Source organism: Apis cerana, linkage group LG10, assembly GCF_029169275.1.
Source record: "Apis cerana isolate GH-2021 linkage group LG10, AcerK_1.0, whole genome shotgun sequence".
Lineage (NCBI taxonomy): Eukaryota > Metazoa > Arthropoda > Insecta > Hymenoptera > Apidae > Apis > Apis cerana.
Genome location: NC_083861.1, coordinates 11,708,331 through 11,732,080, shown reverse-complemented (window position 1 = coordinate 11,732,080; position 23,750 = coordinate 11,708,331). Strand labels below are relative to the sequence as shown.

Genomic DNA, 23,750 nt, shown 5'->3' with positions numbered 1-23,750 from the left:
TAATAAGTATATATAAGTATAGATGGTTAAACGTTAAAATCAATTTTAATATAATTTAAAAAAGTAGTTCCACCCTTATCGTGGAATGATATGGAACACATAAAAAATCATTGACAAATCGTTATATTCGGTGAATTTTCAATGCAAAGTAATTAACTTAAGTTTAAGTTTAATTTATAAAAAAAAAAAATAAAAAACTTATCGATAATTTATAACGATTTAAATTAAAAATAAATATTTCGAGATGTTATATGTGAAATTCAAATGCTTCTTAATAAATTTACAGAATATTTCTTGGCTAATGTGATTGATCATTTCCCTAACGTTTAAAAAGAGGATTTAAAATTTTAATGTATGTTTGTTTACACATTAAACAATTATTCATTTGAAAATGAATTTTTCCATTTAATATACATCATTCGAATCACTGTGTCGACAACGCGCGCATTCTTTTTCAGCTTTGTTTATCGCTTCCAAAGTGGTGGAGAATTATTCGAGGAGGAAAGGAAATGCGAAATGAAGACTATCTTGTTACTTCGTTGGTTTCGTTTGTTCGACGCAATCGGTGGTGTCGCATCGTTCGCTTCCATCTCGCGTGGCACGAGAGCAACTAGATCCAGTCCAATTTAGATTTTTCGTCGCTTAAACGTCACGCTTCTATACCGAATATTTATATTATGCCAGGTGTCGCGGGGATTTATCTCGTAGCCAAACTTTGTGCAAGTGGTAGAGTGGTACGATTTTCGCGAAAAATGTGCGAAAGTTGTGAATTGATCGAGGTTGTCGTAGTGGTAGGTCTCGTTTCGCCGTTCGTTTTCTTCCATTTTTGAGAGGAATTCAAAATATCGAATGGATTAATCGACAGAGCTGATGAGAATGGATTACTGTTGATCGTTCTTCGATTCTCTTCGATCCTGTTTCCTATAATATATATTTAGAATCTCTTTCTTCGAAAGGTAAGGAAGAAATTTTTTTTTTAAAAATAACTTTAATAAAAAATCGATTCATCAAAATTATCAATGACATTGATTGCTTTTGACTGCTAGATTAGAGATGATTAGAGATGTAATTTTGTAAATGAAATAAATAAAATAGCGTCATAGCGAAAGACAAGCAAAATGCTCGGTCTTGATTCTCAAGGGAAAATAGAGAATCAGGAATGACATACGAAACGTTTAGTTTTGAAATTGTTTCGCGTCTAATTTTCAGGAATACGTATGTAGTAAAATTATATACAGGTATTGGCTTAACACAGTTCATAAAATTAAATATTTCAAAAGTAAATTGCATTATCACCTTCAATATTGACATTGTTGGTATTATCAGTGCTACTCTAATTTCTCTCCATTGCAACCGACACGTTGAGTCCACGATTCGAAACAACAGGTTGAACAACAGGTACGTTAATTATTATTAATTTATAGAAAATATATGAGGAACGATGCCTATTTAATTTCAATAGAAATAAACGCGCGATTAATTAACATACAAGAGAGTTGCTAAGAATATATTTTCGCCAATGGTTTGAATTACTTGCGGTGTGTATGTACACAAACCGCTGCGGTTTACAAAGCAAATTTATTTTTTTCCATCCAGCAAATGTACTTTGATCGGTGCTTCTTTTTCTATGCTTCGCTTTTTTAATATTCCCATTCGCCCAAAATCCAGAGCCAATCGGACTCTTAATTGAGATTTAAATTTTCTCGAATATAATTTCGAGAATACCGTGTGTCACAAACAAATCGATCGACAACATAGCGACGATTCGCGCATTTTAAAAATAAAAACATTTTCTTATTTTTTTTTAAATTAATTATCTCGCTTTTAAATAAATTATTCTCGAAAAAAAGAAAGGAATAAAAATTCGTGCTAAAAACGAAACACCATATCTAGGAGGATGATACGTCGTTATTCGCATTGTTGTTATTTCGTTGTTATTATCTCCTGGTGATAACGTTACCATTGCAAAATTTCATTTATGATCTGATTTCTCTCTCTCTCTTTCTCTCTCTTTCTCTCTCTCCTCCTCGGATGATTTCCTAATTCCTGCGATGGCAATATTTCATTCTCATTAAGGATAGGTGCTTAGCACGTTGACATTGTGTACATAGATAAGAAAGTCTTCGAATTGGTTTCTACCCTGTTCCTCAGTTAAAAACCATCCGGCCACGCTCCCACATATTCGTGTCTATTTGTTCATTATTGTATCATTCATCTTTAACTTTCTTTTCGTCGATATTATACCGGAACGAGTAGATTTCTCTCAATCGGTAAGCTCCTCGTCCGTTTACTTCTTTATAATTTCGCTCCTACTTTTTCGCCTCGAACGTTTTTCTCAATCGGTAACACAGTCGTTTGTTTCCTTTAAAAATTCCTTCGTTCGAAGATCCTACTTTTTCGCTTCGAACGTTCGAATAAGAATCTTGTCGAGCGAGAGAGAAAGAGAGAGAGAAAGAGAGATGAATCGAAGGAATATCGGAAACATATTAATATACGTATAATATATATAATATGACACGTATTATTAAGAAATATTTATTGGTTTTAGAGGGTCGAGGATAAAAATATGACGGTGACTAAAACGAATGGGAAAGCAGCGATAGAGACGAGAATTTTCAACGAGGATGAGAAGGAGGTTCGAAATAATAGCGCGTTGTTATCTATGGGAAAGGAGAGAGAAGAGGAGGATGAAGACGAGATCACGTTGGAAGATTTGGCTCCCGATGGTGGTTGGGGATGGATAGTCGCTATAGCCATGATACTAATATTTGTTAGTATTCATTCTCCTTCTTCTTCTTTTAGTAAAATTGCACCATTATTTTATGTGTAACGAAGAAAGTTGATCGTTTAATCTTATCCAACGAGATTATATACGTCCTTTCGATTTATTTCGAAACGAGAAAATATTTGAAAGATCCTAGATTTATCTTTTTCTCCAGATCACGACGTTCGGGCCAACTTCGTCGTTCGGAATAATATTCGGCGATTTTCTGGAAGAAACTGGCCAAGCTGGTACCGCGATGACGCTTTTCAATTCCGTTTTCATGGTCACGTTCTCTATCGCCGGTAAGCGCATAAATGCGATCCTTTTTTCTTTCCCTTTTTATTTGTCAACAAACCGTTATGACAAGCAACATAAATATCTTTCATTCCACTGCCTTTGCAGTGGTTTTATTAAAAAACAAATCGTCATAAAATAACGTAATTTTGATCGCATAATACGATCTTAATACGTTTATTTGATATACGAACGTGTCTTCCGAAGGCGCCAGGAAGCGGAATCATATCTCCGCGGACAAATAAAGCTTTCGTTTAATTTACAGCTTCGGATGCGTATGTGCATTCAGTGTCATTTCCTCAATGATATTTACGATATCATTGATAATTATAGAAGCTGAAATTTTCTGATAAAAAGGAAAAATTAATTTTTATCTTGAGGCCCTCATTGGAGGGTGTGATTATTATTATATAATAAATCTTCTGAGGGAAAAGGATATTATTTATTCCGGTTTACTTGTTTTTACGAATTATTTATCGTTATATTTTCCAACGAGAGATATAATCATAAACGTACATATTCAGCGCTGGAAATATAACTGATAAGCGTCCACCCACCGGCAGTTATGTAAATCTTATCCGAGTGAATGTTAGATAAGACTTTTTAATTTTAAAGATGAAACAAATCTAATTGTAGATTTTCAATTATCAAAGCAAATTCTCAACCTGTTACTCAACCTCTTTATTCCTCTGTAAGATAATTTACAATTCCCTCCTACGATAAAATATTTACGACGATCAAAAATAGTTTTCACAATCGTAACGAAAAAAGCAAAAGCAAAAATTTTTATTAATTTGCTCTAGGTTTGATGACCAACACTCTGCTCAAGAGGTATTCCATGAGGCCGGTGGGGGTGGTCGGGGCGATGCTGTTCTCGTTTCCAAACGTGTGCCTCGCGTTCGTGCGGAACGTGTACGAGATGGCCTTGATAAATTTTCTGCAAGGATTAGGGCTCGGCCTGATTTTCACCATTTGCAACACGAATTTCAACGCGTACTTCGTGAAGAGGAGGGCGCCGGTACGTAAAGGAGGGGGGTTTTGTCTATCGGACAAAACTCGTATCCTCAATTTCTTTTTTTTTTTTTTTCTAGACAAAATTCTTCTTCCTCGTTGTTGCAGGTGATGAGCGCGGCCCAAGTGATCGTCGGCCTCGGTGGAATCGCGTATCCCATATGCATCGAGAAAATGATGAGAATGTACGGGTTTCGAGGTAAGTGAAAAACGCGATTAAAAAGAAAAAAGGGAAGAAAAAGAAATTATTCGCGGCGACGATAAGTATGATGTACGTATGATTTGTGTGGAGGGACCGCGTTGATGACGGGCGCCATGAGTTTGAACTCCATCGTCGGGATGACGATGATGCATCCCGTCGAGTGGCACGCGAGGAGACCGGAAGATGTCAGAGCGGAGAAGAGGCGGGCGAAAGAGGAGTGGAAATTGCGTGGCGTAATACCGGCGTCGGATCGTCGTTACAGCGACTTTATAATAGCTCCTGTAAAAACAAGATGCAGCAGCTTAACGAGCCTCAAGGACGAGAGTGGAAAACAGGTTCCGCTTTTGATTGAAACGTTGAAAGTAAGTTTCGTACGTGTCGTCGTCTCGTTCGAATTCATTGCTGTTGGAAGATATATCGAAAAAGACGTGTTTACGCGAGGGGAAAGTAGCAAGTATGCGATAAATACCTCGTGCGGCGATGTAAGCAGTGGGAAGGGCCGATAAACGGAAAATATGTATCTTAATTATCGATCGAGCAACTTTGGTCAACAGATGCCGCTTTACGGAGGAAAAAAGAAAAGAAACATGTTACTCGATGTTATCGTTCCGCATTTTTCTAAATGAATTTTTAATTTTTCGATTTCTGATCGAGTTGGTAAATATAATATAATGCACATTGATAACAAGGTTTTTGGGGAAAAAAATTTAAACAATATAATGCGCCTCGGAACGAAGAAAAAGAAAGATCAAAAATGGAAAGTTTAAATCGACAGAGCGGTATTCCTAGCGGCGAGCAAACCTCTCTACACGTACGACACGAAGGACAGCCGAAGTAGTGGGGATGCGCAGTGATTCTCAAACGGAACTGGGCATTAAGTTGAAAAAGTAACTAGTTTCGAGTAAAGTTGCTTTAAGTAATTTACTAAAATGCTCGAATAACATTTATTTACCAACCATTAAATTTTGAAATCGCTATGCTCGAGTCACTCTTTCTTTCATGTACATGTGTATGAAAATTCGTATGCTCACCGTTTAAAAAGGATAAAGAAAAAGCGAATTTTCATTTTATTCTTTGACTCGAAGAAATATACGTTATATATTTTATTTATTATTAAATTTATACCAGTTATATTTTTTTGTTAAATACAGACGCCAGCGAAAAGGGTAGCCTCGATATCCGAGATCGAAGACAGAATTTACAATCGAATGAAATCTAAATCGATGCGTGAATTGTTGACGCAACGGTTATCCGCGTTTTCCTCGTCAAGTTTGATGAATTTGGTGACAGGGATCGGAAGTGTAGGGGACACTAGGCAGCATCACTCGGACGGGACGAAAGTGAGGAAAATAGAGAAGGGAGTGCAAGTTTCGATGGAAGAGAAAAAGGATATCGGTAAAGGTTCTCTACAGTACGTGAAATTATTTTTCAACGTTCTCTCTCTTATTTCTTAGAATATAAAAAAAAAAAAAAGAAAAGAAAAGAAACCTATATGTAAAAACATGTTCTCGTCGTGATTATTCGCTTAAAAAAAAAAATAAAAAATTCAAATTTCCACGGAAGATGAGAAAGATGAGGAATAAAAAAAAATATATATATATTTTCAACAATGCAGAGAAATCTGGGAAGAACTTCTGGATGTCTCGCTTTTAAAGAATTGCGGTTTCATAAACATTTGTATGGGAATCAGTTTCGTGTTGTCGAGCGACTTCATATTTTCTTACCTTTTGCCACTGATGATGACCAACAGTGGTTACACGAAAAGTCAAGCGGCCTTGGCAATTACCGTCTGTGCAACCGCGGAATTAGTATCCAAGATTTTGCTCGCAATTTTCACTTTGTTGGTAAAAGTCAAAGCGAAATATATATTCTTCGTCGCTATGATTGGCATGGCGTTCGCAAAAATTGGTTAGTAAATTACACGTACTGTAAACGTAAACGTAAACATAAAAAAAAAAATTTCACATAAATCGTTCTTCTCTCCACACTTACATCCATCGAAGATTTTTATCGTTGCGAGAGAAGAAACAAATCATTAATTTTCGTCTAAAATTCCTATTCTAAATTAAATTTTTTATTGAACCCTATAACATATATATATATATATATAAATTTATTTTTCAGGTTACTTAATGTACAATGAAACGTTGGTCGGCTTGTTTGTGATGATAACGATTATAGGAATGGTCAGATCATGGTTGTTGGTCCCTCAACCGTTAGTTATCATAGAGGACGTTTGTATAAATAAATTCGCCTCGGCGTACGGTATTGCCGGGGCTATTAACGGAATAGTTTCTATAGTGTGCGGCCCGATCGTTGGTGAGTATAAAAATCCAATGGTGATTTCCGTTTAAATAACCCAACAACAATAATGCACGGAGAGACGAGAAACGTACACGGGTAGTAATAATAAAACAAAAATTTATTATTATTCGTCGGAAGGGGGAGGGGGGGGGGAAGAATTTTAAAATGGTATTTTTCCTTTCAGGATTCATGAAGGATTGGACCAACAGTTTCGTCGTTTGCCAGCTCGCCCTTATTCTAATGAACGTCCTGTTCGTTATCCCGTGGGCAGTACAATTCTTCTCGGTTGATTTATTAAAGAGGAGGAAGGAACGGGCGGATAATAAAATCGCCGCCCAAACTTCCGCTCCCTTTTCTACGGATTGAAAGAAGGAGAGAGAAAGACATTGTTGTGCTCTGTATATATGTATATATATATATGTGTGTGTATATATGTATATGTATGTATACAAATGCACGCATTTGCTATATATATTTTGTACAAAAGAAACTACTTTATTATTTATAAAAATATATATGTAAAATAAGGAACTTTGTAAAATAGGGAAAGATTAATCATTGAAAATTATTATTTTACAATCGAATGTGCGTATAAATGAAATAACGTTTCATTCAAACAATTTCGTAAATTTGTACGATTTATCTCGTTGAAAATGTGCGTGCATCGAACGATATAAAATAAAATTGGCAAAATCCCTCTCCTCTTTTGTTTCATAGCTCGGTTTCTATCCGTTCGACTTTATTTTCATTTCTAGGATAATGTCGACCTTCGGTCAGAATTTTTTCCCCCCTCTCCGCCACATCTTCGATGAGGATATATTCAACCTTCGAGAATATATTTCCTTGTCCTTTCTACGCACGATCTCGAAAAAAGGAAAGGAAGCAATTCAAGTCGTAGATCGTCAATCTCGATTTCGACTTCGAAAATTGTCGATAAATTATTTATCCAGCGAGTCGTAGCAAATAAGTATATTTTATTCCGTGTAAAACTTCACGTCGTATCTCGATCGATCACGACATCTCGCTCGATAAAACGATACGATTAATTAACCTCGAATTAATTAACGTCGTTATATCATCGATATAACCTCTTTTTTTTTCTTTTTTCGTTTCGGGGGGGGAAACGATAAAAAAAAATGGGAGATCCGGTTAAGGGGAAAACGTTGTTCGTGAGAATGTGCTCGATGTGTCATACCGTTGGTAAAAATGAGAAACACAGGGTAGGTCCGAATCTTTTTGGAATATTTGGCAAAACGTGTGGAAGTACGTATATAACATATACATATATACCTTTTTGTTCCCTTTTCTTTCCTTCCTTTTTGTTTACCTTTTTGTGCTTTCGAGCGAGAAATAAATAGATTGGAATACGTACACGAGTATTGTTACGGATTGTTGATTCCAGCCTCGGCCGGATTCAATTACACCGACGCGATGAAGAACAAAAACATCGTGTGGAACGAGACCACGCTGGACGAATATTTACGTTTACCCAAAGATTTTGTTCCCGGCACGAGGATGGTGTTCACCGGTATTAAAAAAGCTGACGAGCGTAAAGACGTGATCGCTTATTTAGCAACGTTGAAGTGAACATTTTTGTAAAATTGTCTTATATCTCGTTGTGGAATATCCTGTACAGTAGCGTTTCGTAACAACGTGTATACTTAATAGCAGTTGCGGAGTGAATAAAACGAATCGAGGAAATTTTAAAACCCTCTCTTTACCGGATATCGAATTTTTATTTTAACGTTGTTGCCTTGTTCGTGCAAGTGGATCAACGCGTTAATTACACTTTATATGATTAATATTATTGGTATATTTTAAAAGTGGTTTCTATAAATACGTTATTCGTATATCGAGTTTTTATATCGTTTCAACATGTTTCAACTTTGGATCAACGCGTTAATTACACATTCCCCGAGGAATATACCAAAGTTGTTAAACGAAGAGATTATTTATCAACCGCGTACGATTGTAAAAATTAAAAAAAAAAAAATTATCACGATAATGAAGTTCACAGAAGATTGATCGATTGCAGAAAATTAATCCAACATCTTACACTCGTCTGACAATTTCAATAATTAATTTTATCGTTGTTGCGATTTCGGGTAAAAAATCGTACGCTGATTTAAAAATCTTTCCTTTTTTCTTCTCGAAATAATTTTTTATACTTACCTCGATATGCATAATCTCGATGAATTTCAAGAAAATTTCTGCAAGGAGGATGGGGGGATCCTGAAATACGTGCAATATTTTTATTAAAATTTTTAAAATTCTATTTCCTGTTTTATTCTGTTGTAAATATTTTCTCCTTTTTTTCTCTCTCTCCAAATAATCCTTTATATCTACCTCGATGTGCATAATCTCATTGAAAATACTTCTGTCGCTAATTTAAAAAAATCTTCTTTTCCATTTTCTTTTTCTTTTCTCGAAATATCTCTTTTACATCTCGATGCGATGAATTTCAAAAAAAAATTCCGCATAAGGAGATGAGATCCTGAAATACATGCAATATTTTTAATTTTAAATTTAAAATTTTCTTTCCTTTTTTTCTTTTCTCGAAATAATTTTTTGTACACTGATGCGAATAATCTCGATGAATTTAAAAAAAAATTCTACATAGGGAGATGAGATCCTGAAATATTTTTAATTTCAAATTTTTAAAATTCTATTTTTATTCCGTTGCAAAATTTTTCGTGCACTAATTTAAAATCTTCTTTCCTTTTTTTTTCTCGAAATAATTTTTTATACATCGATGCAAATAATCTCGATAAATTTCAAGAAAAATTCTGCGTAGGGAGATGAGATCCTGAAATATTTTTAATTTCAAATTTAAAATCTTCTTTTCCTTTTTTCTTCTCAAAATAATTTTTTATACACCGATATGAATAATCTCGATGAATTTCAAGAAAAATTCTGCATAGGGAGATGAGATCTTCAAATATTTTCAAATTTAAAATTTTTTAAATTTTATTTTTATTCCGTTGCAAAATTTTTCGTGCACTAATTTAAAATCTTCTTTCCTTTTTTTTTCTCGAAATAACTTTTTATACATCGATGCGAATAATCTCGATGAATTTCAAGAAAAATTCTGCATAGGGAGATGAGATCCTGAAATATTTTTAATTTCAAATTTAAAATTTTTAAAATCCTATTTTTATTCCGTTGCAAAATTTTTCGTGCTCTAATTTAAAAATACACTAATTTTTTCATGCGAATAATCTCGATGAATTTCAAGAAAATTATTAAATCCTGAAACATTTTAATTCCGTTGTTAAATATTTTTCCAATACTCACATAAGAATTCAATAAGAAATACCGTGTAATAATACACGAAGACGGTTACAAAAAAAAAAAAAAAATAAAAAACGATAACCGGTGGATCGTTGGTGTGGAAAGCGAGAGCCCTTGCGGAAATGACGTAGCAACACCGCTTCACCCCCTACGTGGAACGTGCCCGGAAATCGACCCTAGAGGATAACGAAAAAAGAGAGAGAGAGAGAGAAGGAGGAGGATTGGATGGACGGAGAAAGTGAGAAAGGAGAACTCGCCCTCGACGAGGAGCGGTCGGTTGAGCGGGACCAATTTCACGAAAATTACGAAATTATCGACGTTGTGGACGTGAAATCGGCCACCCCTTTTATTATTGCTACCGGTTTTGCGCACACTTCCTGGCCGGCCAACGGATTACTCGCGCAGGCCGCCACGCATCGAGGTAAATAAAATTAGTTTCCGAATTATCGAGCTCGATCGATCCGTTTCTGAGAATAACGTTTTCAAAGCGAAGTCGTGAATAAAGCGAATAAAACGAGTCGTATAAATAATAAAATGTATTTTAAATATTTCGTAAAAAATTGTTACAGCGGATACAAATTGAGAAAAAAATTGTTTGGTCGAGAAATGGAAATTTATTGTGTGTAAATGTAATAATTTAATATAATACGAGTGTAGCGAGTGACCGAGTTGAAGAATGTCGCTGAGAAACGTCAAAAAAAAAAAAAAAGTCTCGCCTTCAAAGAAAAATCGGTTCTCCAATTTATATTTATATTTATATCATCATATTTAAAACTCCAAAAGTTGGAATTCTAAATTTTCCTCAACTCTTTTTTTCTTCAAAGACAGTTTACAATCGTAATTACAAATCAAGGCTTTGCATTTACAAAACATTTTTCTGTAATCGTGTCGCGGAATAATTTAAGATTGGAGACCTTCCCCTCCCCTCCCCCTCCCCTCCCCTTCTATACAACTGGACGAACGTGTATCGTGCGTTTTACAATTAAATAAAGAGAACTAATTATTACGTCGTAATTAATTATTATGTCCTCGTTATAGAATTAAATTAATAAAAAATAATCAAGTACTTCAGGCTGATGCAAAAATTTACAAATCATCGCGAGGATGGAATTAATATATAATCTGTATGTGTTTTTGATTTAAGTAAAAGTGTTCGTTTCTTGTCTTCATGAGAATAAGAAAATTGTACAATAATTCTCGTTTGAATTTTTCACTTCTTTCATCTTAATGCATACCGAGACTTATACAATAATTAATTAATTAATTAATTAAATAATATCGTGGGAATAATATTTTCCTTTGTTGGCACGCAAAAATTATTCTTTCCTTTTCAAGCGTATTGCCTTAACGTGATTCCTTAACATCTTAATGGACGACATTGTACGATATAAATAGTAAAAATGTTTCTTAAATAGTCGTTAAAAAGTATAAAGTAGAAAAAATAGTTTCATCAGTTTAACACGATTCATCTTGAGTCTTACTTAAGGCACTTTCCTATGTACATATTTTTTTTTTTTTTTTTTGATTTATTAATATTATTTTCTATCGACTTTAATCTAACGATAATACTAATAATCTATTGTTACATCCTGAACGTGAAATGTATCACTTTTTTTTTTTTAGAGAAAAATTTATTGCTTGCTTAATTTCGAGTCCTTTTTAAATTTTAACAAGAATCTTGACTTTTTTAGACTTATAAACACCGCCTCTGGTTCGTTTGATTATATTTCTTGAAATTTTAACAAGTACTCTTCGGTACGAATAACACGGATAACATTGGATAAAATTAATTCGTCAACCGTTCATATTTTAACATACGTACAAAATTACTCGTTCGTAAATACGTTAAAATCTTATTAAACGGCGACTTAATGCTTGAAATCGATCAAAATTTTTAATTTTTATTTAAATCGAATCGTTGTCGAAGGCGGAATTCTCTTCAAATAATATTTAATCGAAGATAAATTCGCGTGTATATAATTTTTAATTTTATGCTCACATCCACACTAAATTTAAAATAGATAGATTTAGACATACTTGTGCTTCTCTATAAGAAGGCCGCTTTTAAGGCACAATTGAAAAATATTTTGCAATCCTATTCATTATATCCTGTAGTATCCATGGAGCAAGTGTAAAAAACCGAAGGCAGTGCCATCTTCTGTGAAAGTACTTTGCGCGGTAAGTACTGGTTGTCCGTTAACCTCAAACTGCCACTTGAGAAATTTCATCCCGAAACAACTCTCTTCGTTTCGCGAGATCACCGTGAACGAATCGTGGTATCCGAGTTTCCGCGACGAATCTGCAACAAAAAACACAGGAGAAACGTAAATTCGACGACGATATTTATCCCTCCGTTCGAACCCCTCGAAATTCTCCTCCATGTGATTTATTTCGGATAAACATTATTTCGTTGCGTATTCTATCCCCGAAATTCTTCCGAGGGAAGGAAGAGAATTTCTGTATAACCCACCTGGCCATTGTACCTCATCCACCATCGATCAGGGAAGATCCTTATTTACCTGGATCAGCAAGAATTAAACGCGGAAACGGACCAACCGATCTTACACCCCGGTATAACCTCAAAGATCGTGGGAAAAGTATATATGCAGTAAGTATACGTAAAATCACAAAAGTTTCCATCCGATGAGTTTTCGTTTACCACTCGACGACCATTCAATTTGATTTCCTTCTTTTGGAATTTACGGTTTTGAGATTTTAAAAAAAGTGATTTTTATATATTGATAATTTTCTGTTGACAAATTATATATATATATATATCTATACACGTATATTAAACACGAAGAAATATCTGATGTAGTACATTGTAGGATGATGTATAAATTTGTGCAAAACGTAATAAGCTTATCGGGATAAATTTGGAATAAAAATTAATTTAATTAAAAATGTTTTTTTTTTCTTTGAAAGTTTCACGAGCTTACATCCCACGAAATTGCAATTAAATAAATTCAATTATGAGCGCAAAGAGGTAGTCCTTGGAATGAATGGCTTCTAGATAAAACGAAAAATACGAAAAAAACGTGGCACTGTAAGGACATTCGTTTATCAGGGCGTGACTGGAAATCGCTTTTAAGAGCAACATTTTAAAACCAAGAGAAACTGGTCTTCGGATGATAAAGCGTCTGGAACTTTTCTTTTATTTTATCAGGCACTAAATTTTATCCGTGTGCGTGTCGTACAAAAATCTGGAAATCGACGATTCGAGAAGATGTTCGATATATTTCATATTTCCTGATTAATATCTATTTCCTTCGTTTCACATTTCTACATATATTTTCTAAACGATCCAAATCTATTTCGAGAGTAAAGAACTCGATTTGCTTATGTTATTAATAACGTATTAGAATAAAGCCAATTCGCAAAATATTGGGATTTTATTTTTGGCGGAAAAGGTTTTTTAATCTTTTAAAACAGTATAATCGGTTTGAAACCGTCGTCGATACGAGCACTGTCGCATTGTCATGCTGGTAATGTTTATTGATAAGATACACAACATGCGGGTTACCAGCATGACAGACCTTTAAATTCTTTTGTTCCTCGCGAACCAAGTCGAAGGAGAAGAAGAACAGCGGACCTGCATGAACCTTGCAACCATTTCGTTTTACGACGCAGTTTAATTTCTTTTAAAGCGGGCGGGGAGGGAGGGGAAGGAAAAAACACGAGCATCTTTCGCGCGGAGTTAAAGCAAAAGAGAGAAAGAAAGAAAAAAAATTTCGTCATTTTAGACCGAACTCGTCGAGCTCACGCTTATCTTTGTAAACACGCGAAAGGAATAAAAATTGAAACGAGAAGCGACGCGTAGCGCATAAAAATTAATTAACCGCGTCATTGTCCAACGGTGAAACTTAACCGTGTATATATTTTTACTTACGGTGTGAAAAATTGAACACGTTTTGCGATTTCGCTACACTTTCCGTCAAGTACATTTGTACCCACCATGTAAACGTAATCACACGTAGTATGTCACGCGTCTCGAAGAATAATTATCTCGATTTAACAAGGGTTAAGACGCTACTCGATACTTTTTTATCGAACCTGCTATTTTTCTCGCGGAAAGAAGAAGAATAACAGTATTAATGCACGGTTAAAAATTTCATCCAGTGCAGGGAAAAGTTTCGTTCGCGCAAGCGCACGACGCTACGGCGTGAAAATCGCACTTGCGCGCTTTGTGTATCGGGCCTAAGGGACCGAAAGAAGGTCGACTGGCTTGCGTTGGAACGGGACGACGATATCAACGTGACCAACGGGAGCCAAGGAAGGAATTTATTAAATTAATTTGCCGCGGCGACGCATCTCGTAAATTTCGTAGATGACCTCACTTTATAATTGTCGAGAATTACTCGCTCGCTCTCGTTCACGTTCGGAGCTCGCGTGCGAGAAACCTTTTACTCTCTCTAGGGGAGGCTCGCGCGTTTTATCGCCACTTTCTTCGCGCGGTGCGGTATTCGGGAATTTCTCGTCGCTTCGGGGATCGTAAAAACGAGAAAAGAAAAAAGGGGGGAGAGGACGATCGCTCGGTTCGCCAGAAGCGAAACATCGTTTTAATTTGTATGATTGACGCACGCGGGGAATTCGTTTTAAGGCCAAGGTAATTGAACGGGGCGAGCAAGGAAAAAAAGAGGGGGGAGGAGGGGCTTTGCAAGAAGGCAAACACGGTTAATGGTTCGTTTTAAAAGGTGAACCGTATCGAAAAAGCTACGGTCGAGAGGAGAGGGAGGAGGCGAAATGAATTGAAAATTAAATTGCGTGCAACGTGAAAGTTAACACGTCGTTGTTTTGCCAAAACTTGCGAATCTCGAGAAGATCTTTAATAACGTACGAACAACGTTTCAAATATGATCGATCATATCTTGGTTGGATAACGGTGATTTTGCAAGTTGATCGAGGTGAAAAGGAAAAATCGAAGAAATCGAAGATACGAAGCACGAATGTGTTATTTGACATATGGTAGTCGTTCCAGAGAACTTTCTTAATAATCCAAGTGCTATTACCCATATGGCTTTGAAACTCGAGTGTTTCCACTCTTTAACCTAAGTTCGATCCAACCTTGTATTTATTTGAGAGCATTTTCAGTCTATTATATAATGGATAACTCGAAAGGGATAAAGGAAACGACGTATGAAAAATTTTCTATCTATCTATCTTCCCGAATTTGGATTTTATTTTTTAAACCGTTTCCTGTATTCTTCCCTTATACGCGGCAACTGTTTCCTTACCGCCCATATGTTAAAAATACGAAAAACTTCTGTCGCCTTATGGGCTGTGTCCTGAGTGCCGATACGTGCACGTGTATCAAACATAATATCTTACTTACTACTGTATGGCACGTGGGTTACGAATGTTTCCAAGGAAATCATGATTTCTATTTATAACTCGACGACTGCGCGCCCAACCGATCTTTTTTTTTTTTTTTTTTTCTCTCTTCTCTCGATTTCTGCATCGCGTCTTCGCCGACCTCTACTCCGTTCCAAGGGCGAAAATATTGTAAAAAATTTTTTTTTTACGATAATTAATAATACCTTCTTTATTTCCACTGTTTATCTTATTACAGTGTATTATAAAATTCTGAGTAATATACACGTTCTAACGAAACGTTACGTAACGAAAATAAGATCTCTCGAAAGCTGAGAAAATAAAACACGTAGGTTTAGCCCGAGGGAGGCGAGCATATGCGTGATCAAGGCAAAGAGAAACGGATCAATGTCAAGCAATTGGAAACCACGAAGATTGGGAAAGGTCTGGTCGGGAGATATTTCGAGGAGGATACCTAACATATGGCGAAAATGGTGAACCACTTCCGTTTGTGGGTGAGCACTTTTATACGGCGGCACGAGAGAGAGAAAGAGAGACAGAGCTGATGTGAATTTAAAATTTCCCCAACACGTGTTGCTTCAAAGTGCGCTTGACAGTTTCTTCCTTATCACAAGCACACTTCAGGGTAATCTTATCGCGGGATAAATATTTTAAGCCGCTGGTAAGTAGCAGTAGTGGCTTCTCTTCCGAATCGATGAAAATAATTCGTAACGCGCAAGCGCACGTTGACTCGGGCGCAGGTTTTAATCCCACGGAAATTAGAGAGAGCACACGCTTTGCAAAGTGGTTACACGCGAACGCGTGAAGTAAGTTTATTTTCGTGGAGCACGTGTTCGAAAGGAAATGCCGAGTACACGAGTTTCCACTTGGCGACGCTTCCTCCGATGTAATTGTCACGTGCCCGATCAACAGCCCCGTCGGTTCACGACCACTTAAAACACTTCAACCGAGCGCTCCTCTTGCCCGGCCCAGCGTTGCTTTTTACGAACGTGAAACTGTATCGCGCGAGTCTCCATCGTCGTTTATTGCCTCGCTGCCTCACGAACACACACGTGTAACTCCCCCTCCCCATCGCGATATCGTGCTATTTCGCCACTCGTCATCGTTGTCCTTCGCGAGACGTCGTGAGAAAGAAGTTTTGTAACCGCGTTTCCTTCCTTCCTTCCTTCCTTCCTTTCTTCCTTCCTTCGTGTGTTTAACTCGGCCGAACGAACGACTCGAGACACACGCGTAATTGAAACTTTTATATTTTAATATTTTATGTATCTTTTTACGTATAAAAAGAAAATTTGTTGAATCGTTAAACTTTATGTATTGTTGTTTTGCGTGACATTTTATAAATTGGCATAAGGTGCATTCTCAAGTATCACACAATAAAATGTCTTTCATCTTTCTTATTTCGTTGAGATCAAATCTTATAATCCTTCTTAACTCCTGTTAACGTAACACGCTCTCACTTGACTGTTATTCTTATTTTTTCACTTCATCTCTATCTTCATCACTGTTTTCTTTCATCAATTTCTTTAATAGAATAGAAATAATTTCACTCGAGCTAATCATCACCACGTTATATATGCTTACAAAAACTTTGAAAATAATATTCCTATTGCCACGATTGTCAAACTATTCCCAAATGCAGTCCGATCCACAATCTAATTTGAAAATCTCTATCTGACTATTTATATTATTATATTATTCCACACTTGATATTAAGATTATATATAAACAGCTCAAAAAATTCGTATTCGCGAAAAATCGATATTCAAAAAAAAATCAATCGTAAATAATAAAAATATTATTTTCCGTTCGAGTCCAAATGGTGCTCGAGAGTCTACCATCTTTCGAACGAGAAAGGGTAAAATTCGAGAAAAAAACGAAGGAAGGGTTTTTATAATGATAAAAAAAAAACGCACAAACCTTTTTATTAGACGTGCGTGAGTCGTTGCGTGTGTTGCTGATGTACTAGCCTGCCCTGCTCCTGTTCCCACCAGCTGACGACGTCCATGAATTCACCGGATTCGGTGATCTCCTGCTTATAATACAAAGCCCCAGAAAAGGTTTCCGGACTTGCCGCGTAAACGGTGGCTGCGCCCTCTTCGCTGTCCCCGCCGCCGCTGTACGGCGACAGAATTTGGGGCTCGAGATTCTCCTCGTTTTGCCCGTAATATTCGGACGGTGGGGACGCTACCGAATTAGGCGAGAGCCGGGAGAAATTTTGCGCGTTGGATGAAAGTGTCGTCCTCGGCTCCAGATTCTCCTCGTCGCCTATCGAGGACGCGTAGTAATCGTGGGGCGATGGAACCGCGGTGGTCCGATTCGGCGATAATCTGGAAAATTACGATCGTATAAAGTAAACGACTCGGGGATAGAAATGGGTGGGAATATCGAGAGAAAGAAATTACTTGGAACACGTGTTTTTTCGTTTCCCAACTTCCTCGTCCTCGTCCAATTGTTCACCGTCCTCGTCTTCGGCGGCGAGGACGTCATCCTCGAGGGCGAGCCTCTCTCCAGAACCGTTGTGACTGGACGAAACGATGCTACTGGTGGGCGATGGGACGCGCTGCGTCGCGGCAACCGAGTTCGAATCGTATTCGACACCGTCAGCCTCGGCGAGCAACCTTTGAAGTCCCCTAATGTACTCCACGGCCATTCGTAAGGTTTCTACTTTCGACAATTTCTTGCCCCTGTCTCCGTATCCTGCGGCGATGTGGCTCGGAATGTGTTGTCTCAATGTGGCGAATCCATTGTTCACCTGTTTCACTCGATTCCGTTCGCGCGCGTTCCTTCGAGCGACGGCAACGGGCGGCGGTTGTCCGTTTTTCCCGTGTTTTTTCAATCTGGATGGGTCGTAAGGTGGCAGCACCGTCGCCGAATTCGTGTTCGCGTTATTGTTGTTGTTATTCTTCGGCGCGATCAGATGCGACTGGTTCCCGATTATATTGCTCTCGTTGTCCTGCAGTGTTCGCAATAACATCAGTTGCTCTTGATCGTTCCCGTTTATTTGCACCCTGTTACAGAATACCGTAACACCCATGGCAGTCATCGTGATCCGGTGTTCAGTTTTAACGGCCGAGCAGGGAAACGTGGTACGTTGAACGCAACGATAATACGGCGGTGTGAACGAAACGATCGTTGGCAAAATCCAACGTTCTCATCGGTCCTTCTTTCTCGAAAGGAACGCGCAAAAGTCGTTCAGCGTGAAATTTCAACGCTACGAGGAGATATTCTCGTTTAAAAAATAACAGGTTTCGATTGTGTCGATGCGCAGAACGAGTTTGTGTCGTGAGAATAGCGAAGTGGACGAGTAGCTTATCGACTCTAATGCCTTTCGAGGACGAGTCTAATTGATAGACTTTATAAATAAAACTCGCTCTCCCTTTGAAAGACAAAGATGATTATCAGAGACAGACGGTTAGACGACTGTTCGATTTGATGTTTGTATCTGGGTCAGAATATCTCGCGAGGAACGGGACGTCGAGTATCATCGATCATTTGTTATATCGATTTATTACAATATTATATATTCTAACTAATTATCTCGTTTCTTCTCGTTCTTTAGAAAAATATCATTTCGGCACAAAGTTAAACTCGTGTTGAATTTTAAACGATCGAGTAACGACGAATTATATTTCTTTTATGAGAAAAAAAAAAAAGAAATATCGAAATTTTTCGTTTCTTCTAACAACGATTTATTAACGGCGTGTAAGATAACGTGTTATCTTTCTGATCGAAAAAGAGCTTATATATATATATGTATATATATATCATAAAAAACGATTTAATAAGAAACGTTTGTCATCACGATCCGTGGCGAGGAACGAGCGACTTTGTCGAAGCTTTCGATATTCCACGGGTTCTTTTTCTACCAAATGACGAAGCTGATGACCCGAACCAAGATCCAATTGTCTCGTTGTCGGTCACAACGACTTAAGTAAAGCATGAGGTCACCGTCTATTCTTCTCCACGACGGTCGTCGACTCCTTGGAAATTATTCCTCGGAATCCAAATTGTTATTTTACGAAAATATTTAAAAAAATAGCATATCGAAAAAGGATCAACATTCGACTCTTCCGTTCGACCCTTCTCTCTCTTGTTACGTTCAACGATAACATTTGAAATTGTACGTTGTTCGAGCGTCGCGTGACGTTTCAATTAGAATCGAGATCTTTGAATCGTATTATCACAATATAACTGAAGGAATTGTATAGCACCAGTTAAATGCTTATTTACAAGGAAAGCACTTTAACGATTTCAAATAGAGAATTCAAACGATCTTAATGACGATCTTTATAACGATACGAATAACCATCGTTTATGTTTTAACACTTATTACGAATCGATTTATCTATTTCGACTATTAAGGCACTTATAACCAATTTTCGCTGCTCCGCTCGTAAGAGTAAGGTCACTCGTTGCTGAAAATTTAAGGCACGAATTGTTTCGGCGGTTGAAACGGTCGAGTATCTTGAGATCAATATTTCGACGATGGTCGTCAATACTTTTGGAGCACCATACGAACTTTCTTCTTTGGCGTAATTCCAACATTAAAATCTGTTTCGATCGGTAACTCTTCTCGAGACGATGCTCGCAGCCACGATTCTTTGAAACTAGTCGAAAATCGGATCTATTACACAAATATAACTCCATTCAGTCGGCAAATTCTTCACATCCAGCATTCGCTACCGATCAGAGTAGCGTCGTTTCGAACTGGACCATCGCGTCGCGGCTCGCATCGCGTTTAGCTATGAAATGAGCGTGAAACGTGGACGAAACGTTGCCACCTTCGATATCTCGCGACGAAGATAGATGGTGTAGCGTATAAGAGGAAAAAAGATAGAGAAAGAACGAGAGGGATATTTTGAACACGCGCCGTAGCCAATATCGATCTAACGAAAGCAATTTAACCCGGTCGATAATTATGACGAAATTTTATAAATTCCCCGTTCTTTCACTCAAAAATCAATAAATCCATAGAAAATATCCATAGACCGATCGTGTACAGAAACAAGTACAGAATTCACTCTCACGTACTCGAAACACACTCGCGAGTCACATTTTTTTTCGTTTCTCGTTTCAAACGTTGGTTGGATCCTATCGATTCGATCGAAAGGATAGTCACTCGATAACTGGATCCGAATTCCTGTTGGTTAACGAAGTTTCCTCGACACCGTAACCGACGTGATCTTCCCGGTATCCGTCATCGGTCACTTTTTCACGCAGCTATTCCCGGCGTATAGCAGCTCTCGTTTCTGATCAAACCTCCGTGCTACGCACCGCATGGCGTCCGCGTTGAGAATGAACACGGACATCCGATAGATGGGTTAGGTTTCAGCATTTTGCCGCACTATACGGCCAGACGGAGGGCTGGTTTTAAGGGGCGACGCCAGGGGGGAATTAGGACCTACGAGAGACGGAAAGAACGCGATAGGGGGAGCGAGAAGGACGCGAGGGAAACGCGTGTTGTGCGAAGAGGAGAAGTGGTGGGGATTTTGAGCACGCGCCGCAGCCCCCTCGTTTCTTCTCCCCCGGAACTGAAAAGGGGGACCGTGCGCGCCATATGCCCGGGGGGAGCGCGTGTGCCAGTTGCGTATGTACATTGCGCACGTATGTGTTTTACGTCTATGCGACTGCGCGAATGCGCGCGGAACCGATCTATCGCCGCGCAATGAGAACCAGCCATACGTTCTTCGTAGCGGTCGATCCTTCGCTACTGCAGACCCTGTTATTTCGAGAGCTTTGTGAAAATGAATCCCAGGACACCCGCGAGCGAAATGTTCCGGAAATTTGCGGGGGTGACTTTTAAAATGGACGAGCATTCCATTTATCATATTGTACCAAATGTAACCAATTTAATCTTGGCTGAGATTGCGATACGAGCTTATTTTACGAGCTATTAATATTATTCGTCTTTTAAAAATCGATATATAATACGCGCATCGGAAACTCCGACGCAATCTGGTATTTGTGGATCGTGTAAATCCTTTGGGTAGATATTTAAGCCGCGGAAACACATTTTATAATCTACATTTCCGAGTAGCAAAACCGATTACACTCGGCCGAGTTTACATATCAAGTTTCCCTCGCCAAAAAGATTCGAGAAAGGATTATTTCACTGATCCGATTTCCTCCGATCCCTTTGTGTATCGACGGTCGCGTATAACGAAAACAATTTTTCAAAGCATCTGTCGATCGTCGTTCGACGAATGAGATAAAGAGAGCTACTTTCGCGGTTCCATCCTCGGATTAAGTCCTTTCGTTTCTTTTTTTTTTCTTCTCCTTTTTCTCGAAACGGATTCAAACGCGCATTTTTCCACCAATTTTGCGGCGTAAATTTACCAAACGGGCGAATCGATTAATTCACTTTTTCGCGGCGCTATGCGTTTCACAGCGCAGAACAGGAAGAACGACGTTCGGTTTGCCGCGGAAGTTTCGTGTTTCGGGGCGGTGCACTTGCGAAGGCCGGTAATGTTCCAAGCTTAAAATAGAATTTCCACTACGAAGTTTAAAACTTTGACCATAAACCGAGGAGAAGGTTTCGTTTTTATCGTGGAACCGTGGGAATTTTCTTCGCAATTTTATAATTAATAAAATTAGTAAAACTTCGATCGATATTTCTTTTTTCGATTATTTTTCAATCGCGATCGAAACGATTGTTACGTACGATTATTGATTAATTAAGACACGAGGGTTGTCCCGTCGAAGGACGGTTTTTTCTTATTATTAAAGGCGGTTTCACTCGTAAATTTCGATTGGGGCAAAAAAGTGGAACGAGAGTGCATCGAATAAATTTTCTCACAATTCAGCCAAGGGTTCGTTACTTCGTGTCGCAGGAACGAAAGGTTCGGAGGGATTTGGCCTAGATCCAGTTTATATTCTGTATACCTAAGCCTGAGAGCGCAACCCAACCCCGTATAATGGAGGGCGCGATCCAATTTATAGTGTGAAATATACGGACAACGTGCAATCCCTTACGGTTATCTTATTATAATAACAATTTGCGAGTAGGGATTTAGCGTTAGAATTTATGTGAATTCAGTTCATCCGTTGTGTGAAAAATCTCTCTCTCTCTCTCTCTTTCTTCGAATCATGGATAGAATCGAAATAGAAATTTTTTCTTTCTCTCTTTCTTTTTTTTCATCAACCTTATTCCCAATTGTATTTTCCAACTCTTAAATATCACGAGAAATAAAAAGTGTTTCTCGAAACGCTTTTTTACTATACATATATATTATTCCAACTTCAAATTCCGCAACACCGATAGAGATAATCTTGCTCGCGAACCATGATACAAAATAGCCGGGTAGTCTTTTTTTTCTTCCTCTTTTTTCCCCTCTCTTCTTTCACAGACCGCTCTTCCAGAGGTCGAACCACTCCCGAAGGTTCGATCTAGATCTAGTTTTGCGCCCTGCGCAAACTAAATCAGGGAGGGAATCTAGATAGATTCTGCGAGACGAGATAATGGGGGACGTTGTGCGAAGGTACAATACAAAGAGACGGGGAGGGGGGGAGGTTTTCAATTCACGAGAGAAAATCTCGAATCTTTTCCCTTTTCGCCTCTTGGAAAAAGCGAGGCTCCGCGTGGATTACGAGCGGGATTTAAAAATCCTTGACTGGCATTGTGTATACACGGTACGCATATCTATATACGTATATTTATACGTGAGAGCCGCGTACATGCTCGCCCGTCGGTCGTGCGCCCGAGCTGTAAGCTCGGTTGCATCGAATAAGGGGGCGATAAAGTTGTATATAAAGTTATCTCGGGACGGTCTCGAATAATCGTATATATACAATCGGTGTATACACGCTCGGTTTTAATAATAATAACCCGAAATTCCGTGATATACGAATTCCGATATACGCGAATCGGATACCTCGATCCTCGGATCCTCTGGCTACGTAAATCCGGATGATAATAATTTATCGGGAGACCCTTTTTTGGACACCCGTCCCAATCGTTTTTCTCTCTCCGCCTCGGCCGCCTCTCCTTCGCAAATTTTTCACTCTCCAACGTTCGACGTACCGCGCATGCGCTTTACATACACCTATTGCCTATTACTCGACCACTTGTCCAACTAGATACGTACATAAACTAGATATAGTATATAAACAATACGTATATTATAGGTATATTGTATCTCGCTTCTTAAATATTCTGATTATTCTGAATTGATCAATCAATGTATATAGTATACAAATAATAGATATATTGTATTTCGCTTATTAGGTATATTATTTTCTCTTAGATATTCTGATTCAATCAATCAATTAATAAAATTTGGTGAATGGAAGCAAGACTGTTTCCTCGACAGTACACAAACAAGACATTATCGTTATTAAATCTCCAACTACTGTATAAAAGTTCCAGGAAAAATTATCCTGGATAGGCAATAATCTGTCGTCCTGGCTGAAAATCGGTGGGGAGCAGCAGCACCCGCCGCGGGAGGCTGAACAATGAAAAAGCGGTAATAATAAAACGCGGACCAGTAGCCCCGGCTAACAACGTGTGAAGCGAGGTTGGCGATGCGAGCGGTCGGCCGGGGTACCTAGGCACGT

At 38.1% G+C, this 23,750-nt stretch overlaps 3 protein-coding genes across 6 annotated transcripts; 2 read left to right on the top strand and 1 right to left on the bottom strand.

The window, feature by feature from the left end:
• The first annotated feature begins 543 nt into the window (after positions 1 to 543).
• Positions 544 to 7,277, top strand: LOC108002245 (monocarboxylate transporter 9-like). 4 transcript variants are annotated; one of them, XM_062080625.1, is made up of 11 exons: positions 560 to 956; positions 1,210 to 1,398; positions 2,549 to 2,770; positions 2,940 to 3,066; positions 3,862 to 4,076; positions 4,178 to 4,268; positions 4,362 to 4,633; positions 5,423 to 5,682; positions 5,887 to 6,179; positions 6,396 to 6,590; positions 6,760 to 7,277. In XM_062080625.1, exons 3-11 carry the CDS (start codon positions 2,567 to 2,569, stop codon positions 6,939 to 6,941), a joined length of 1,839 nt encoding a protein of 612 aa, XP_061936609.1. In that variant the 5' UTR covers positions 560 to 956; positions 1,210 to 1,398; positions 2,549 to 2,566; the 3' UTR covers positions 6,942 to 7,277. The 4 variants fall into 4 exon arrangements, with proteins under 4 accessions (XP_016919300.2, XP_061936611.1, XP_061936609.1 ...); XM_017063811.3 differs by having other exon boundaries at positions 544 to 2,270; XM_062080626.1 differs by lacking the exons at positions 560 to 956; positions 1,210 to 1,398 and adding an exon at positions 2,290 to 2,342.
• Positions 7,278 to 7,413: 136 nt separating this feature from the next.
• On the top strand, positions 7,414 to 8,300 carry LOC108002247 (cytochrome c, testis-specific-like). The gene is made up of 2 exons (XM_017063815.3): positions 7,414 to 7,838; positions 7,978 to 8,300. The coding sequence occupies exons 1-2, from the start codon at positions 7,712 to 7,714 to the stop codon at positions 8,160 to 8,162; spliced, it is 312 nt and encodes a 103-aa protein (XP_016919304.1). The 5' UTR covers positions 7,414 to 7,711; the 3' UTR covers positions 8,163 to 8,300.
• A 3,071-nt stretch (positions 8,301 to 11,371) lies between these two features.
• LOC108002250 (uncharacterized) lies at positions 11,372 to 20,667 on the bottom strand. Its single transcript, XM_017063821.3, has 3 exons — positions 17,600 to 20,667; positions 17,115 to 17,524; positions 11,372 to 12,165 (listed from the first exon to the last, which is right to left on the bottom strand). Exons 1-2 carry the CDS (start codon positions 18,238 to 18,240, stop codon positions 17,122 to 17,124), a joined length of 1,044 nt encoding a protein of 347 aa, XP_016919310.1. The 5' UTR covers positions 18,241 to 20,667; the 3' UTR covers positions 11,372 to 12,165; positions 17,115 to 17,121.
• Between the last annotated feature and the right edge of the window lie 3,083 nt (positions 20,668 to 23,750).